This window comes from Chelmon rostratus, chromosome 22 (genome assembly GCF_017976325.1).
Source record: "Chelmon rostratus isolate fCheRos1 chromosome 22, fCheRos1.pri, whole genome shotgun sequence".
Lineage (NCBI taxonomy): Eukaryota > Metazoa > Chordata > Actinopteri > Chaetodontiformes > Chaetodontidae > Chelmon > Chelmon rostratus.
This window is the reverse complement of record NC_055679.1, coordinates 15,900,477-15,920,809: the sequence shown is the minus strand read 5'-3', so window position 1 is coordinate 15,920,809 and position 20,333 is coordinate 15,900,477. Positions and strand designations below refer to the sequence as shown.

Below are 20,333 nucleotides of genomic sequence, written 5' to 3'. Positions count from 1 at the left end.
TCTGCAAAGCACTGGTCAGAAACAAAGTCCTCAAGTGGAAAAACCAGCACATCTCTGCAGCTATCGGACACGCTAAGCAAAATGCTCAACGGTTATGAACTGACTGGTGGAATCACACATTCACTGATGGATAACCATTGTCGTAAATAATCAGTACAGATACACACTTGAAATCCACAACAATTACCACTTTGCAATATGAAAACCAAAGTTTGCCACCCCAACCCCCTCGCCCCCATCATTGAACACTGTGCCTGGACTGTCTCGCTCTCCCTCTCTCCTGAGGTTGCTATGACAACAAATGCGTTGACAAGGGAAACAGATACACACGAACACACAGCGGCCTCACGTTCAGGGCACACGACTATCTGGCTGGAATCCTTGTCCAAATTTGGGCCGTTTACAATGCCGTACATGGCCAGAGTCGAAGACTGCCTGCAAAGGCCTCACTGAGCTTATCTGACGGTGTGTGTGTGTGCTTGTTTGTGTATGATGTGATTCGGTCGTGTGTGTGGGAGCTCAGGCACAGAGTTTCTCCAGGTGCAGATGGACTTATTTTACAGACAGGGTTCATCCAACTGTGATAGAGGGCAGGCTACAAGGAAAGATATTACTAAGAAATTGTTGCAGTCTGCACCTGTCATCACTAGTGAAATGAGTTTGCTAATAGGATGTCCAACGATGTGGCTACATTGTCCCAACAAATGGCAGCTTGATGTTCCCATCCAAGTCCACAATATGGTTTTGTCAACAAAGACAGCATGTGGTTCATGGCTTTAAAAATCAAGCTTTGGGTCTTCTAGACAGGTCTAACTACATTTATTCAAGTGTAACAGACAATCCCTATATACAGCTTTATCCGTCAGCATCATATTGGTAGCAATCACATTAACTCTGCTATCATGCAATGATGAACTACCATATTTTTGCCCTATGAGGCTGCAGGAGGATGGCTGTGTCTTTTTTCAGGGGCAATCACACTCTTTGGTTACATCCATGTGCTGCCATGTTGCTGTGCCATTCCTGCATTATCCTCATTGCACTGAATTCAACTTCCTTATGGGATTCGAAATAAAAACAAGTGGCACAGATGGGCCCTTATCGACAGCGGACTGAGTGTGTTGACTTGCCATTCAAGGCAGTAAGTGAAAATGAGTGGTCTGACTGGCTATTCAGCTGAGTGAATCTGTTGGTCCACGTTTAATCGTGCTGCAGTAGTCTCTCTCCACTTTTCACCACTGCCTTCTGTTTTCTTGTTCCACAATCGAAAGACTACAAATGAAAACACACATTCAAAGCAAAGAAAACTTTCAGTATTATTTTTTCAATTACACATTTTTTGGTTTGCATTACAAACACATAAAGAAACTGTCCCCAGATTCCAACTGGAGTGAAAATGGTAGGCTAATCTGTACCCTGAATAATTTTCCACAGTTTTCATTTTTGCATCATACAGACTAGTGGCTGGTTATTTCTGTTTGTGCAGGCGCAGAACAAATGTGTATGTTGGCTGTCTGATGGCCGTCAGCTGTCGTCTTTCCTGTGTGTTCAAGCACAACTTTTAACAAAAGATGACAGGTGATCATTTAATCAGATACCTTTTCCATGCAATGCACTGTGCTGATGTTGAGATTTTCATTTGTGACTGCTGAAAAATTACATGCAAGTGGAAAAAAAGATTCTTACAGCTTTCTGCTTCTTGTCTGAAACCTGTCCTCCATACCCTCCATCTAAATCCTCCCCCTCAGTCACTACCCACACACTTATTATCTCTTCAAAGTCTTCTCCTTCTAAGAATGGAAACAAGCCCCTTAAGGCGAGCGCAGTGCTGGCTGTGACCTCCCTCTTCTTTGCATCACCTTCATCCACTGGCTCCTCCCAACAGCTACTGGAGCCCAACAAAGTAATCCCTTAATGGCTGTAATTTTCTATGGCTGACAGGTGCCAGAGTGACAGCCTGCATCAAGAGTATGTGTAGTTTAGTGGCCAGAGGGGCAGGAGAAAGAAGGAGATAGTCAAGAGAAAGTACCGTGGTGTCCTCTCTCCTCTATTTCAAGAGCATAAGGGCATACTCCTCAACCAATAGACAAGAATGTACAGACAAGAATGTGCAGAGAAAAGCAGTAATGTCAGGGGGGCAGCACAGACTTTTGCAACCTCACTTTGCACCAACAATCACCTGTAAGGTTATTTAAAATATCTAAAAAAATATATTTTATATCTGACAGCAGGCAGAGTGAGTCAGAGTAGAGAAGCAAGAGTCGAAGGGGAATTGAGCTTTCATTTAACTATATTAAGAACCACTGTGGGCTTAATCCTGTCTCACACATCGCAATCAGCCTCGAAATGACATATAGGACCTGCACTGTGCTCACAGCGAAACATTCAGACATGTAATGACTCACTCTTAAACATGTTGCCATTTAAACCTGTTTGGCCAGCGTGTCTGAGATGGGGAGAAGAGAGGAGGCCTTGTCAAGCATGAAGGCAATTCACCATATTCACAAGGTGGCCATTTTCCTCTGATGTCACACTCAGGGTAGGAGGGTCAAATGCTGTCATCAAAAAGCATAATGTTGTATTACTGTGCTACCTTGCGAAGCAGCTTGATTTTGCAAAAGTACAAGATCACACAAGCATGCCTGCCCTTTTCCAAGGGCCATACTTCAAGGTATAACAGCATATTTGATAAATCATCAGCTACTAATATCGTTGAACCACTTCCTAGTTAACATTGCCGTTTAACTCGATTTGACACAACAGGAAATGCGTAATTTTTTTTTTGAAATATCAACGTACATCTTGGACACATTTATTCGACATTAGCCTGGCGTAAAAAGCACTGGATGTATTTGAAATTGCACCGTAACGTTAACTGTCTTACCGTTTCTTCAACCAACCTCAGAAATGCTCAGGTTAAGTCGGTAACGTTACGCAACATTATGCTGCCTAGAACACATTTCTGTGCAAATGTACAGACTACATCCAACAAAAAAGTGTGTTCCAAGCACTTTAGCAGTGAGTGTTTTGTGTGTCATATAGAGTCTGGCAAGACACGTCTGCTTTGTTACGTTACGTTACATTGAAAGCTTCATTATATCCAGTAGGTTTTACTTACAGGCTTAAGCAAATGTTTCTGAGATGTGCAGTGATATTTCAGAATGAATTTACGTCTTTCCTATTGTGTCGTGTAACACTATGAAACAGCAAAATCAGCAAGGAAATGGTTGAATGGCGATGGCTCGATTCCACCTGCATCAGGTGCTGGCTGCAACAGGGTTTTGATTTGGCTTTTGATAGCGGCATTTGAGCTTCCCAACAAGTGTGACGTCAGGGGAAAATAGCCGCTGGGTGAATAGGATGTGTGAGATGGATGGCAAGACTACACACTATAAAGAAGAAGAGTAGGATGAAAACGTAAGTTGAAATAAACCAAACCATAGGTAAAAGTGTGATTTTTATCACAACTACACAATTTCCGAAATGTCCACCAATCTACAATATATAGTCATACAGTACAATAGAAGGAGGACCAAAATGACAAAACATTTTAAAAAAAGTTCTGCGAAAAATTTGGGTTGATTCCTTATTTCGATTGTAATGATACCTTTACTGTATTGCAGGATTAGTATTTGTTCCAGACTGTGCATGAATCCTTTCAATGATACTAAGGTCTGCTCCACATGTGCAGTAGACCTGAGAAAGCCAAGGTCGCCACATTAAGAAAGAAAAGAAATACTGACTGGCTAAACACCATGTGGCCACAGCACGTTAGGTATCACTTAGATATATCCTGTCAGTTTGCTGGGGAGGACTGAAGGATGAGTCCTTGCCACCCTTTCTGATAAAAGGGTCTCTCTAATGGAAACTGAGGCTTCTGGGAAGTTGATGTAACAGGGGGAAAAAAAGAGGAACAAAATCATGTACTAACCTAATCAATGGACACAGGATGCTCCATTTAATTGGTCGATAGAGCTGTTTTCAGGAGCAGTGTACATTAAACTCTGTTTATCCATTAGGCTTTGTTGATGTGGTTAGCAATGGAGCAAGAAAATGAGTAAAATTCACTCATGTCTAATTAGAAATTAACTGAAGTTGAAAAATCTGAACCATGGTCCATTAAAGTCAAGGATCCAATCTAATGAAAATTTATTATCCACAGAAAGTAGGTGTCATTACAAGATGTCTTCAAGGGTTTGGAAGAGAAATGTCTAATAGGGAGAAGAAATCTCAGAGAAATTATTTTACGTCAGGTGAATCAGTTATCATTTAACAGTGCTGTAAAGCAGAAAAATAATACCACAGCCAATCATATGTTTATATTGTAGGAATGTACAGTGCAGCAGGATCTACTGCAATGCCTCAGCAGAGCCCATTTGATCCTTGAGGTTGTGACAGACCACTTGGAATCGTTTTCACAATACAGAACCGTTCCTACTATGTTCTTTTCCAACTCCTCAAAACATTAGCTCTAAATCACGAAATGTGTCCTCTGTGTTTATGAGCTGGTGTAGGGGAGCACATTAAAATAAACATCAGCCAGACATCACTGACTGGACAGTCAGCGTGTATTTGTCAAGAAAGAACTGGCCTCAAGTGGCACTTTATGAAAAGAGCAGACAAGAGAAACCTGCCTAGCCAGCCAGAGTTAATGTAAAGCACCCCAAGGAGACATGACACATAAAAAATACACACTGGCCTCACAACTGGAAAGCATGCTGTTCACATAGACAAACATTAACATGTCATCAGGCCTAACCTTGTTAGATAAATAGCAGTCATAAATGCTGGATATATGCAAATACCTCTTCAGTGTTCTTCGTGTTGACATGTCGCAATAAGACAAGGTTTCAAAAGAGTAGAGCAGCGCTTGGTCAACAAATTCCTGTGACAGAAAGGTAACTAAAGCAGGACCATATACTGTACATACCTTCAACTTCACACACTCATCAATTAACTGTACCCGCGTGGGGTTGATTATGGGCGCTATCAACAGATTAACTTAATAAACCTTCCTAAGTCAGTGAGGATAAATATGGATAAGATTAGGACAGAAACAACACAGCGTCCATCATATGCACCAGTCTAATCCTGAAATAATATAGAGGAATTCAAGCCCTACTCCCTACTAGTGCCGCAAAGAAGATGGGCTAAGCCTTTCTCGGAGCGGGCCCAAAAATGTACCCATGACGTGCACCTAAGAAAGGAGAGCAGCCGTTGCCACGACAACAAAGCCAAAAAGGGAACACGGGTTCAGGGCTTGTCAGGCTTTTGTAAGAAACATAAATAAATAAAGAAAGGACTTCATTTTAAAGCACATGGGGGTTGCTCGGATAGCCCCTGAAGGCAGCGCAAAAAGCAAACCACTGTGAGACAACATCAGAAAAAATAATGTAGCTGGAGCGTCCTGAGGTGCCATCTTTCTTTTTTTAACCTCTTGCAGGCATGACTTTTAACTGTTATTGGAGTGGTTCTCATGACCTTTTATAGAAAAAAAAGTATTGTCATCCAATCATGTGGGTGCCACTACTACTAGTCTCATCAAAACACACTAGACTTGGCATAAAGAAATACAAGATCCCAGTTGGTGATCCAGTAAGCCATTGACCTAAAACTGTAGCTAATGTGTTTTGAATCCACAGTGAGGCTATTTCCCATGTTTCTGCAGATGTGGGATGTGATGGCTAGCAGGACATCAGACTTTCTCTTATCATGAGAATACAAGACTTCCATAAAAATACTTTTAGCTAGCCAGATCTACATCTTTATTGAATAAAATTAGATACAAATAGAGGTCATAATCATGAGCTTCATTCTATGTTAATGAGAACCGAAATGGCTCAACCCATAAGCACAGAAGGCAATTACAAAATTTTGCACCACATGCGTCACTTAACAGACAGACACCTCAGCAAAGGGGTATAGCTACTGAGTGTGTATAAAAGAGTAGGTTTATTATCCTCCGGACCATCTTGCAGAGAGCTCCAAGCTTAATTTAGCAGCACTCCACATCAAGGGGACACTTGAAGACCCCTCCCCTCCTTGACTTCCTTTAGTAGCACCCTCAGATGGCCAATTCAAGCACCCTGCAGAAAACCGCTACAGTGGCTCCTGCACGATTTACTGCTGGGAGCTAAGCTAAGCCAATTGTACTAGCAGCTATTCCACATTCAATAACAATAATAATGGTGCATGCTAGAGCTGGGTACCAAAATCAGAACTTTTAAGGCTACTGACTGAATTATGCTGGCACTACTGAGCTCTGATACACCTTAAATCAATGAGAGCGCATCTGGGTGAGCGAGTACTGCAGAGTACAGAGATGAAAGAGAGAGAGTGAAACTATGTCATTAGTACACCTGCAGCCAGCTGACCCTCCATGGACGAAAAAACTTAAAGTGAGGTAACGACAAGTTAAATGATATCATCAGGTAATTAACTAGCTAGTTGACTAAGTTGTTTTTGGAGATAACTGGGCTTTTTTCCGATGTCTTAGTTAACGTAAGCTGAGCATTTTTAATAGTGTTAGCCAACACTCAGCCTCTGAAATGTATTAGCAACATGCTATTTAGTACACCTTATTATGAAACCCATTGCATGTGAACTGCATGCTATTTTCAGGGAAATATAACAGTGTGCAAGCAATGCAAGAATCTACTTCTTCTTCTTTAACAATAACATTCCCTCTCACGCTATGGCCTGGTGACAGACTGTGACAGGCTAGAGGTTGTAGGGATGGGTTTCAGAGGGAAGGGTTTTATTCAGTGAGGCGTGTAAAAAGTTCAAAATAAATAACAAAATGTTCTAAATAAATACTAATGTTGACATTGAGAAATATGGCTTATGTTTTTAAAACTGGAATTACATTTTTGCTATTACGGAGGGAGTAAAGTACCGAAAAAGGCACCATAAGAAATTTCAGGTAAACCAGTATCAGTTCAAATGTGAACTGTACTGAACCCTCATGCACGCCCATTGCCCATGATAACACCAGTGTGTGCCAGGATGGAAATGGATGTCATAACAACTATCGTTGCATATCAAAATGCAATCATCCAAATATTAACCTAAACTGAATACCAGAATATTAAGCAATTGCAGAGTATTTTGACAATATTCCAAATAATTTCTAAACCTTATCAGCCAAATATTATCATACCACAAGGGGGTATTTTGTCTACTGTGGAAAAAAAGGGCAATACTGTCCCATATAAATTATCTAACAAATTCTGCACATATCACAGGTCAGTTCACCTTAATCAGGCACAGAAATACCTTTTTTTTTTAACTTCCTTTCCCCTTGTGGCATCTACCGTTGCACTTAGTTAGCCAGTGGTGGAGAATGGAATTCGCTTTGCAGTGCTCAATCATTGAATTGAACATTATATTGTAAATATACATATATATATTTCCAGAAACAATGTCAAGATTGCACAGAATAATCCATAGACCTCAACTGAAGTTTCAACTAAATAAACAGCCCCAATGAAAAATCTCTCCATCTCCACACAGCTCATCAGTGGAATCATGTTACATTCACTACATGTAAAACTACAACAGTAACAAAATAAGAGATTATCAACGTGCCAGGGGGATTGTTTAGCTCTGAAACAGCTGTTCAAACCCCAAAACCGCAAAAGGTTTGAGTCACTCTCACTTCGATTATGATCAGGACTTTGGTTTGGATCAAAGCACTTACAAAACCACAAGACACTCAGTGCCCTTTAAAAAACATGGCGTGTGGAAACGAAAGGTGATATCACTACCATTCTCTCTAAGAAAACACATTAAACACTAACTCATAAAAACAAACTTTACTTGCTAATTTTTGCCATTCCTTGCAATCATCTGGTGCTTTCAGTGAGGTCTCTCTAGTTTTCTTGTTTGTGTGATGTGGGGGGAGTGAAACTGCTGTAATTTCTGTGGTGAGATGGATGACGGTTGAAACCCTCTAGTATCTGTCAGGAAAGCCAAAACATTATCTAGGTATTATGGTGTAAGGTTTCTCAAACATTGCATGTACAAAATGGAGACAGAAGGAGGCTTGTTGGCTTTCAGAATTTGTCCTTAAGGCATCCACAACAAAGCTTAATAACATAGGACTTGTTTTTTATTTGTCCTCAAAAGCGAAGGACCAGTTTTCTCCCATATGAAGCAACGGTATGGACAACAAAGCAGCTTCTTCTGGAGATCAGAGCCGGCCTCTCGCTCTCTTACGTTACTCCTCTACAACTTCTCTCCGAAACCACCGAACCAGTAAGGCCCTGGACTAGCATACCAGTGGAGAAATTCCCAGATAAGTAATACTCCTAGCCTTGGGGCTTCAGGCATCAGCGCTTTGGCCACTCCTCATGGGCTACGTCATTGGCTCAGAGGCGTGCAGCCACTTCCACAAAAGGAATTCCTTCTTACCGCCTGCATGTAAGTATGAGAGCGTTATTGTCTGCTTTTGTATGTGTGTGTGTGTGTGTGTGTTAGACAGATCAGCCCAGACAATGAGAGACGTGGTGTAAAAAGTAAGAATTATACTGGAAACAGAATAAGCCAGACATGAATAAAAAAGAATTACATGATGATCAGTGAATCTATAACTTGTGAGAGAGAATACAATGTGAATTTTCATTCTGTAAGGTGGTGTACATCTACGTGTGTGTCTGTTTACGCCTGAGACAAAGAGCTCACAGCTCCTGTGCTATTGGCAGGGTTCATGGGGCCAGAGGGTACGAGGGGGAGGGTTAGAATGCTGCAGGGCGACCAGCTGGGTCCTTCCACTAGATCAGCCCTGTTGGGAGCTGTAACCAGACTACAAACATACATACACACACAGCCTCTGCCTTCAGTGCTCTAGCTGCTGCTGCTGCTGCTGCTGCCGCCGCTGCTGCTACTGAGGACGACCATATATGGCCCTGGGATTCCCATGGAAAAAGAAGACCAGGATTGAGGAAGAGGGGGGAAAAAATGCCGGCAAGATTGTAACTGTATGTTTCACTTGGGCTTTCGCTCAGCAGCCAAAACAATAGCCCCACTTGAGAGCCAAATTAGTTTCCATGTGAGGGGTCCAGAGGCGAGAGGGGGCACCGGGCGGGGGGGGAGCAGAGAGGTCAGATAGCCACGGAGAGATGGCAGAATACAACCTCTGTTGATATTTCCATATAATAGAGCCCTTATGTGGAGGCTACTATACGGAGGACAGTAGATAGCTCAGTCAGCAGTCACTGACAATCAGTCTACTAAAGAGGCATTGAGAATGGTCCACAGTACACCCCCCTCCCATCCCCTCTTACCCCAGTGTACTGGCACTGTGTCACCACTCACGCCAACAAGCTCTGAACCCAAGAGGTTAAATGGATAGTGTGGGTGCCAGGGTCTGCCCTGCAGGCATGCTACCAATTTATAGCCATTACCAGCACAAATATGGATCACCACCAGAGTAACATTGCATCACAATGCATGCTGACTTGCTAGTAAACCGTCACGCAAAGACCAAAGACTGAAAGACCAGTAGACTATAATAAAATGAATACATTGGAACCTCAACTGTAATAATCAAAAATCAAAATGAATTAAAAAATCCTTTTAATGTACATTAGATTTAAAATTGCACTTGTCCATATGGTGCTTTTTATTTTATTTTCAACTGTTTTGCAGCCCTACAAAAAAGATACAACTGCAGTCCACAGCAAGACTTCCAACTAGGAGTGAAATTATAGCAAAGCAATTATATACTGTAGTAATAAAATATAGATCTCATTCATCTCCAACCTTACAAAGATTAAAACCAGAAAATCAATTTGAGAGATGAGAATGCATATTTGATTCCCTGGTTTTAAGTAAACTACTCAGCAAGGAAGTGCAGCTAGCTCTATGCTTAAATGTGTGTACATGTGTCTATATTACACTAGTGTCAGTAGGAAAAGCAGAGCAAGTGGAAGAAGCAGGCTCACTAGTGGAGCCTCAAAGAGGAAATGAGAAAAATAAACAGTCACTTCCTGTTCCTCTCTGGCCTGAAACCCTTTACACCCTGATCCCTCCTACCATCACCACCTCAGTAAGGAAAGACGAGTAATACCCCCCTTCCTCCCCAAGTTCTGGGCCTGAAAACGCAGAGCACAAGAGCATCCATTTTTATTGTCCTTAAAACAACCTGAATAAAAAACAAGAAGAGATATGGATGCAAATTTGAAGCAAGCTCTTAATTTAATGGTAAACCACGTTAATATCCACGATCAATATCAGAGGCTTAAAACATGTATCACATGAAAACACTGGCCCAGAGATGACACTGTGGTTACCCAGTCATCAATTAATCATTGAGAAAGATTCCTGCACAGTGGTGTTGATCATCAAAATATATGGACCAGAATTAGAGGGGGTTTTTTTTACTTAACATGATCTATAAAATGCCCAGGGCCTACATCTTGAGGATTATAACTTGACTCTGTCTTAGCGTCGCACTGTAATGAATTCTTTGTTCTCTATACAGCTGCCAGAATGGTTGTGGTTAATTAATTATTAATTTAACAGTCTATTAACATCTCGGCTTAATTGGACTCAGTGACCGGACATTTATGCTCTATAAAACATGGAGATAGAATTCAGTTTAAGGACACTGTAATGATGTCATTTCATCCTCGTCTTATTTAACATTCAGTCTTGCTATTAAATTTTTGTGCTTTTTGTTACCTCTCTTTGATCAACAAAGGCATCATGACTTTCCGTCACTACCTCTATATAATGTAAGAGAGAAGAGTCAAAAGAATTTATCATATTGACCATTTGTGTATATAATAATATTTCATACCAGCACCAGCAGGAAACATTGATATCAGTAAAAGCCTTTCCTTGGCATGCAACAAGGTTTAAAAATATTTAAGATGACTAAAAACATGAAAAACAGACAAACTAATAGAAAGAACATGAGCTTCTAGCTAGCACAGAGGCCATACTTACATAAGTCCATTTGAATCACAAGCCAAAGTACTTAGACTGTCAAGGTCCAGGCCCATTTACTGACGCTGCTATTTATCTACAGGAAGACTATGACTCGCATGTGCTTACTTAAAAGACCAGTAATGGGGTGGCATCACAGCAAACAGCAGCTTCATTCAATCACATGGCCACTCATGGATTAGCGTTAAAATCAATGCCAATCAAGTGTGAAGGAAGAGTTTTAGAGATGCAGCAATTTATTAGTACATTGTCCTACCAGATGATATTAGCTTTAAAAACATAAGTTGTATCAGTACAATATTATTCTTAGTGCTGATGTATGACAGTGAAATAAGCATCACTTCTTACATATGATGTACTTTCGAATATACAGTAATGCAGTCTGTGACAGGTACAGACAACAATGAGAAATAGCTTTCCCAACTGAGATTGTAAGGGTGTCATGTTCTGTGTCTCATGGCTTAACAATAACACAAAGTGTAGATTGTGTATAATGGGCCAATCATCATGTTCAACTCTGTGTCCCTCAATTCGTCAGCTGAAGATGCAGCCATTTTGAGAATAACTGGAAAGAATGTAACCTCACCCTTCAACAGACAACAAATGGACATGCAATCTCTGCCTTAATTGCACTCGCTGCTCTGTAAGACAATGAGGAATTCAGTCTCTGGGTCCAGGTGTTTTCAGTTCAAAAACAGCTCATAAAAAACACTCAGCGTGAGGCATGTGACTGCCGCCAAGCTAACAACAGCAGGATGACTTCAAGAAGACCTGGCTTAAGTGGAAGACAGACACTATGTGCCACAGGGTGGGAAAAAAAAAAAAACAAGGTGAAGTCATCCCACAAACATTTCACAGCAGCTCTATACTATGCACGGCTTAGACAAGTGGGAGCAGACAGAAAAGTGAGTAGTGGGCACAAATCTGGTTCGGCACCTGGCGAGTTCCTCTCAAAATGTTGCAGCGATAAGAGCTACAGTCTCATGTATGGGTGACAAATACGCATTAAAGTAGTGGACACTGACATCATCAAAAGCAGAAAGGAAGAGATGGCAGCCTTTGGTGTGAAATCAACTTCTCACTTTCCTAAGGTCATATACAACAGTACGGCTATGCAATGCTATGATTGTGTCAGGCTTAAAAGTTAAGTGGGACATAAAAAGTCCACTTCTGCGCCACATGAACTGCGCACTTGGGCAAGGTCAAGTCTGTGTCCGTAGCCTTGCAGTCAAGTCAGCACAGCTCATATACGTGGCAGCAGGTTCACTTTACTGAGGAATTCTCCTTATGACCCCAGGTGAACCAGTTCCAACCTGCAGCAACGCTCATCTGAAATACCGTTCCAGATCCTCTGGTGGGGATGCCTCTGGCATTTTATCCCTGCTATGCATTATCACAGCATTGACATAAATAGAAATGGGATGCATACGATCCACCCAGAGTGGAATTAACTGAGCCATGTCAGTTTCTAGTTATAAAAAGGAAATCTATACTACAGTCGCTTCTTTAAAGGCTGAACAGTTTCATGTTTAACCTTTCAACAAACTAAATGACAAACATAGGCCATCTATCACTGACGACAAATTTACATGTGTCCCTTTACCCTGATATATGTTGCTATAAATGGTTACTTGGGTTAGGTTGCCATTGCATCAAGCCAACGCTGTGAATTTGGTTTCAAAAAGAAACTACCTTTACAAATTGACTACTCTGTTAGAAATGTTGTGCTTCAGTACAGTCCTTCTGACCCATTTACTTTACATGGTGGCTGACAATTTTCAAAGTCATATGTGTTCGCATGACACGGTGTACAAGAAAACAACACTGACGTGTCACAATCAGCAGATGACCTGGCATGTTGCAAAGCATTGGCGCGCAAACACCACAAGGACTTCCTGCTGTTGATTATGGGGTTGGTAGAAAAGCTGAATGAAACACTGAGCGAGGCCAACTTGACAGGGAGAGACCTGCCAATTATATACAGGTAAAATATACATGTTGCCGGGCTTCAGTTCTAAAATTAACCCCCTCAGCCATCAAGCATGCTGATGTTACAATAGTGCTACAGTGATTCACTGCAGACTGGAATTCAACATCGAACTGAATGACATATTCTTCTTTGTATCAGGACAAAGGGTCTTGAGACCCATTGGTTCCTGCTGTGTAAAGTTCAAGATACATTTTAACTTTAATATTGGTGAACGATTACACATGAACCAGATGCTGAAAATTGACTCAGGCTGATACCGGCAGAAAATGTAATAAGACATTCCTTAATCTAACTGCGCTATCCATCTACTATTGTTTCTGTTGGTGTGTCCAGATTTGGTTGGCTTTGAGCCATATTAATCCAGACATGCTTTCTTTCTTGTATTTGTAATGCTGCTACTGCCATCTGTTTGAACTTAATAGATGGCTACAGTTTACTTCTGCAAGATCTGTTTTGTTTCATGGGGTTAATTATGTCATGATGCAATGATATTCTCTCTACTGTACCCCCAGGAATGCAGTGCTGTTTGTGACACTGCTCATCAAAAAGATGAATAATGGCAACAAGAGGCCAAATAAGAATAGTAAATTAAATTATGATTAGCCTTTTGTATGCACTGAACAGAACCAAATTACATGAGTCTGTGTAGGCTCATGCTTAGAGACCAGGCTTTGAAATATCAAAGAAAGATGCATCATTAGCAATGACATATGATTATAGTTCTTATTACAAGCTGCAGGTCTAAATATTAGCCAAAACAAAAAACTGAAACATGATAATTGCTAATAACATTCAAGGTGGATTGGCTGTTGACTATACAAGCTAGACAACAATAAAATCTAGACTGTCTAGATTCTAGTCCATGAATTATTAAGATGCATCTTTAATGTATTCTACAATATGTTAGAAATGCATGAGTGACTAGCTGCTACTGTACAATGGCCTTAAGCCTTAACAAAGAACCTGAAAGCCTTGTGCAACCTTTGAAGAAAGTGATGTGAAAGCAGACTTGCTAAAATGGGCAGATATCAAATGCCTGAATACAGTATGGGCATTAACTGTTGGGCACTGAGCTCCTGTTACAGCCTTAATACTGGAGTAGTTTACCATAGAAACACAACAACACATTTTTTATTTCATTAAGCAAACATTTTAGTGTAGTTAACCTTTATTATGCCAGCCTTGGATCCTTTCTACCCACCAATAACTCTTGAGCTGGTTATATCACAGAAGCAGCAACTAAGAGACAAATTCACCGCATGAATTAAACAATCTTTACACATGGCAGGTAGTCCGCCCTGCACACCAAAGCACCCTGGTGCCATGTACTATATTACACGCAATGGTCAAGCTCATCAGATCCTGCTTCCAATTCAGCCGTGTCTAAAGCATGGGTAATTTATAGAACACAACTAATTAATGATGCTCGAACAATGGTCAATGCATCAAATAATAAGATGCATTTCAAAGTAAAGCCAAGTGATGTGTTAACTACCCGTACCTTGATGATGAACAATAAGTTAAAGTACAAATCATGTTGATCTCTACAACAAATGTGCCATCAGAGAGGCTTTCCTTTACTGAAAAGAACATCCATCTCTTTTCAAAAGTTATTTGAAAGCCTGATAACCATACATATTAAAAAGGCTGAGGATTTACTCTTCTTGAATGTACCGTGAATGTTTAATACCAAATATCAGTAGGGTTCTTAATTAAACCTATGCAAACGGGCATTGTTTTGTTATCTGGGTTCATTTCAGAAATGTTGTGGGCCACGTGCTGTACATCTCCACAAACCCCACTGAAAAACCGTACTCTGTATTACAGCTCACCCTCAAAATATGTAATCCTAGGTAGTCTTTATCCAACGGTCATCAGATCTGGGAGTTATTATGCAGGCAGATTATCAAGATAGAGCCCTGACAGATTTTTGTGGATTAAGCCTTTCTTCATAACTCACTCACCTGCATCTCTGTTGTGTAAGATAGTAAAACAGGTGAGAGCAACAGGGAAGATCTGTAATGCAATGTGATGCTTGCCTGTCTCGGCCAAGGGGCCTCTCATGAGACGGCGGGAGTTTCTCCCTCAGGCAGAAAGACAGGGGGCTTAGGGTCTGTAAGAGGATGCCATGATGCCTTTATCAGAAGGATGGGGACACGTCAAAGGCATTTTCTTTTTTGCTCCTCTCACTGGCCAACTGCGAGACTCAGGCACAGCTGAGAATCTTGGGGTTGGGGCTGCAGTGAGAGCCACTGCAATTATGTAATGTGTTAATATGACTGATGCTGGTCTGGATGAAAAGAAACACAGCCACCGCACCATCTTCTGCCACATGCTCCGTAATTGTTCCATTACAAGATTCATGAAGTTGATTCCCATTTCAAACTGCTGAGCACTGCCAAAGACTCTTTCTCTGTTCAGTCGGTTATGCAACTCCCACTCTGTACATGCAAATCCACCAACACAAGTGACTAGCAACCTTCCCTGAGTCGTTGTCATGGAGACAGTGCAAGATAATGTTCATAGACTTCAGGGCCATAATGAGGGTGTGTAATGTCAACAGAGCAGAGGCATTGTAATACCCAACTCTGAGATGTTAAGCTGAGTTGAGTCCTGTCACCTCTGTCCTGGGGATCAGTAAAGGCCACGGACACTAAAGAAAAAAAAGTTCAGGTGTGGGTCAGCGTGGAGATTTTCTCGTGTGAAGCGACAAGCCCGGGTTACCTCCATACTAATTGCCTTGATGGAGCTCAGTGGGCAAAAGTCAGCTGGGCCTTGGCATTGTATGGGGAGAGGCAGGCCAGAGAGAGAATGACTAGAGGGGAGGGGTTTAGGTGACAGCTGAGGAATGTCTGCTCTGCTCTCTCTTTGCCATGGTTTCCAGCGACTGTCATGTGAGGAATGCACAGGCTAGGACGACAGGACTCGGAATGCTACCCTATGAGACGAGTATAGCCGACGAGATCTGGAATCTCCACTTGTCTACTAGACCCCTCATTCACTTGTACATCCTCTTTACCATCCACCTGAATCCATTCAGTCAATCATATCGCACAATGTAAATGTGATTTTGAAAGTACAAAACCTAAACAAAGACATATCCTGTACTCTGTTCTTGCATGTCTCAAAAACTGAAGACGTCACAGATTATTTTTAGCTAATTCACCAAACCTCATCCCTAACAACGTCCATATGCACAAAATGGCCTGCAGTGGTCTCCATCATGAATCAAATCAGACAGACAACAACAGACGAGAGCATATTTATAGGTCCTTCTGCAAAAAAGTCATTTTTTGAGTGACAGAAGGTCCATGACTCACACAAAGACACAACCTCTAGCCTAAATGTGATATTATGCCAGGGCAGCACTACAAAGCAGAGCTATAGACTCTGAGTCATATCCAAACTTAGTATCATCTCTTGAAACCCAGTTAGGAGAACTTGTGGCGCTGGTATTTATAACCCTGCACCGGTCACCAGCATTGGGAGCGATATCGCTGCACCAAGTGAGGAGTGAGCCCTCATGTAACAACATGACACACTTCACAACAAAGCCAGAGGCTTTCATTCAACAGAATAGGGAAGTGCAGTTTATTGCAAATACATAAATAAAAAAAACTGTCAACATTATTTGTGATGTTTGTTTTTTTCACCCCAGCGCCAAACTTGTTAGTTTCACAAAACCACACCATGTTATGGTTCAGACTTAATTGCCTAAGGAAAGAATGACAAAGACATCAAGACAGACATCAGCTGACTCTGACTATCCATTCAACTTCATTTCTTCCCAAGAATTACACGTAACATCATCTTGACCTCGCTGCAATTCTGAGATTAGCACTTTAAACACAAATCCCTGCATTACCTTCTTCGACTCCTTTATAAAGACCCCAAACCCCAGGATCACATGCTGGCCTACAACACACACAAACAGCAGCTTCTCGTCTCCAGAGATGGTTAGGTCTGGAGAGCCGCACTGCAAATCAAATTCTTTCCTCACTCTAGCTCATCCCTGGACATCAGCCCAAAAAAAGGCAACGTTTCCACCCAATGAGTTTGCACAGGGGGCCATGCTAATTCCAGATTTAATTATAGCAGACTCTGAGCACAAATAGTGCTCGATTTAAAAACACCATCAATAAATGCACAGAGAAAATATTCGCACAAATAAAATCAATACAGCATGCAAAGAAAAGGCTAATGACCTATCTCAGAAAGCTTGCTTTTAAAACTTTTAATAGGTGTAAAGTCTTGGACAACAAACAGACCATGTAGCAAGGTGGTGCACTTACCAGTACTTAGGCCTACTAAGACTAGACATGTGGGCATGAGTAATGAGGTGACCTCACTGGAGATCTATGTTAGCATTAAACATTTAATGTAAGAATTCCTTCATTAATCATTAGATCATTCAAGCACTTGCTATCCAAACAAATAGGTGGAGAAAGTATCCTTACTGATGCAATGAATGAAACTGTGTAAATGCTTGTTTCTACCAGCAATAACTGGAACTTTGATTTGTCCATAATGAAGTATCAGCGGTGTCCTCTTGCCCCAGAGGTGTAAGGTACATCGCGTTACACATAACTGCAATGTACTGGGAACAAATCTAGCTAGAAACCTCAGCCAAACTCACTCACAACCTAACAAATAAAACAATAACATAAGTATTAAAGTTTGTTATTGATGAAATAGAAATATTGATCTGATAGTGGTGACATAATACAATCTTATTCAATCTGTAACAAATAACACTAGATGCACTAAAATACATGTTTTTATCTGAAAAGGGATCCTGCTAATATCTTGCATATTTTACTTGTTTAACAGTAAGGTAGAGATTTAAGGTGGCATCTGGAGCATAGCAGAGAATTAACTAAGACATAACAACATAAATGAATCCATAAACTACAATGGCGTGTCCACAAATAACAATTAAGCAGTTGCAAACCCAAACTGAAGAAATTTAAAGTTTAACGCAGATCTACTGTAACAGTAACGTTACACATCATTGAATCCAACTTGGCCAAATCAGGGCTCTCCTTTCTGTAACTTAACTGCAACTACCAGCCACTACAATAGTTCAATCACTGGACTGTTGTTTTATGAACCTCATAGCTCATACGTTTGCCATGCTTAGCTTCAAAAGGCCTCGGACATAAGGTATCACCTGATGTTACTGACTAGCGACAGCCAAAACAGGCTGCCATTTTCATTATTTGGCTTTGAAAGTACACGGGCTAGTAAACGTAACGTTAGCCACCGTGGTTAGCGGGCAAATACTTAGCTTAGCACTTCTGATATTCCAGCCAAATAGTAAAGTATTTGGTACACGTATGCTCCTAGTTAAAACCAAAAACACCACAGCCGCCAAACGTCAAATTTGGAGACAAAAGGGTATCCGCTGACGTAGTTTCTCGAGTTAGCTAACGAATGAATTAACCTTAGCTAAACCTCCAAAACAGCTAACGACAACTAGCTATCTTGCTAATGTAGCATACATTCCGCTGGGCGAATACTGCACTGAAACCATTTACCACTGTTAACCACTTCATGACACTTTAATTAATATACCAAACACAGTTGTGAACGATGTGAAAATTCCGTAAATGTAGTATTCAGTTAAGGCCTTGTAAAGACAACATTAGCCTGCAACCGAATGACGTTGTACCTAACGCTAGCTAGCTCCAGCTTCCCCTCCAGAGAGTAGTCGCAGTCGCGGTGGAGGGTTTATCAACAAAACGACTTTTACTGCTAGCCAGGTTAGACACATCGTTGTGGAATTCACTTTGCCTGGATGAGTGTCTCAATCAATGACAACATTTATGTTAAGCTCCGGGCATTACTCGATCGTAGTATCCGAAACTAGTTTTAGCCAACAATACCACTGAACCATAAAAACACCGGCGGTTGTTCGTCCTTCATGTAATTTACAACAGAAAATGACCCAATGTAACAATCTGAAATGCAGCAGTACAGCAATTAGACTGCGCCCACTGACTGGGGATACTGACTCAGGCTAGTTTACTGGGGCAAAAAGTAGTCCTGAAAGCGAAGATTTCAACTTTGTTGCTTAATGTGGACTGCACTCTGAAATCTGCATGCAGAGTTAGCACTGTTTTGGTTTTCAGTAACAGTTATGCCAGATCCAAGCTCAGAGAGTAACCAGAGTGTTCATCTCTAACGTTACTCTGCGTCGAAAAGGACGGGTGTGCTAGGTAGGTAAACAACGGGATGAGAATGGCTTCCATTTGACAGGTGTTCCAGGACAAGCAGTTGCTAGTGGCAAACCGATATTTGTGCCTAATGATGCTGGCAACGCCAGTGACTGACGTTAACACCTATAGCAGGCTAACACAAACCTGGTGGAGGGCGGTGAGACCGTCTACATTGGCGTAGTTGATGTCAGCGCCCCGGTCAAGCATTCGGAGCACCTCCGCGGTATCGCCGCTTGAGCAGGCGGCCAGAAACACGGCGCCATCATCGAACTTCACCTTCGTCTTCTTCTTTTTCAGAATAGGAGGCTCCAAGTCCGTTTCCGAGCCCAGCCATCGCTTTAACTGCTCATTCCTCTTCTGCTTGGCGTCCGCCATCTTCATCCCCCTCCTGTCTCGGGCTTCTTATCTTTCTCCGAGAGAGGATATACTTTATAGTGCCACTATCCCACAGCGCACTGGGGCGTGGGAAGGGAGGGCTGGGGAGGAGGGGGGAAACGAGAGAGAGAGAGAGAGAGAGAGAGAGAGAGAGAGAGAGGGCGGCTGGATTGTTTTCCATAACCTCGCGAGATCTGGAGCTCAGGAGCTGCAGTATAACGTCATCATCAGCAGATTATGAGGGGAGAGTGAACAGGGTAATCCCTTATAGACTGTGTACACCAAATAAGACAAGAGTACTTGAAAATATTACATAACATCCAGCTAGCTCGCAAGCAGAAAGAGAGACACTGTTACATACAGTAGCAAGTATTTGTACCATCCCTCCTCAGCTTTTTATCATGTATACAGATTATTGTTTACTGTGATAATACTGGATACATAATCGAAGTCAGAGTTCACCCTGAATTCTGCCATGACATTTATCATTACATCAGTGAGAAGTAAATCTAACATATCAGTAGGGTTTGTAAGAATAATGTAGGGCATTAAACAATGCATGAATAGCATCATTAAATCTCAACACAAGGTCCAATTCACTGCAAAGTGTTTAACCATATCGCGTGGCTGTTCTCAGTGGTAGGAGCTGCTCAGTTGTCATGGAGATGGTTCAGTTGTTGTGGAGAGATGTTGGACTGTGTGTTGAGGATTTTTTTTATTATTATTATTATTATTTGTCAAGCTACAGTTTCCAAGGCCATTTAAGGATAATTAACTTACCGGTGAAATTCACTAATTTC

The 20,333-nt window shown here is 41.4% G+C and overlaps 1 protein-coding gene across 6 annotated transcripts in view; it reads right to left on the bottom strand.

The window, feature by feature from the left end:
• ppp1r12a (protein phosphatase 1, regulatory subunit 12A) overlaps positions 1-19,597 on the bottom strand; it is a 50,779-nt gene extending 31,182 nt beyond the window's left edge. For all 6 annotated transcript variants that reach the window (XM_041963753.1, XM_041963751.1, XM_041963755.1 and 3 more), the window contains exon 1: positions 19,303-19,597. In XM_041963753.1, the coding sequence (XP_041819687.1) occupies positions 19,303-19,539 (237 nt within the window). In that variant the 5' untranslated portion in view covers positions 19,540-19,597. The remainder of the gene's footprint in view (positions 1-19,302) is intronic.
• Between the last annotated feature and the right edge of the window lie 736 nt (positions 19,598-20,333).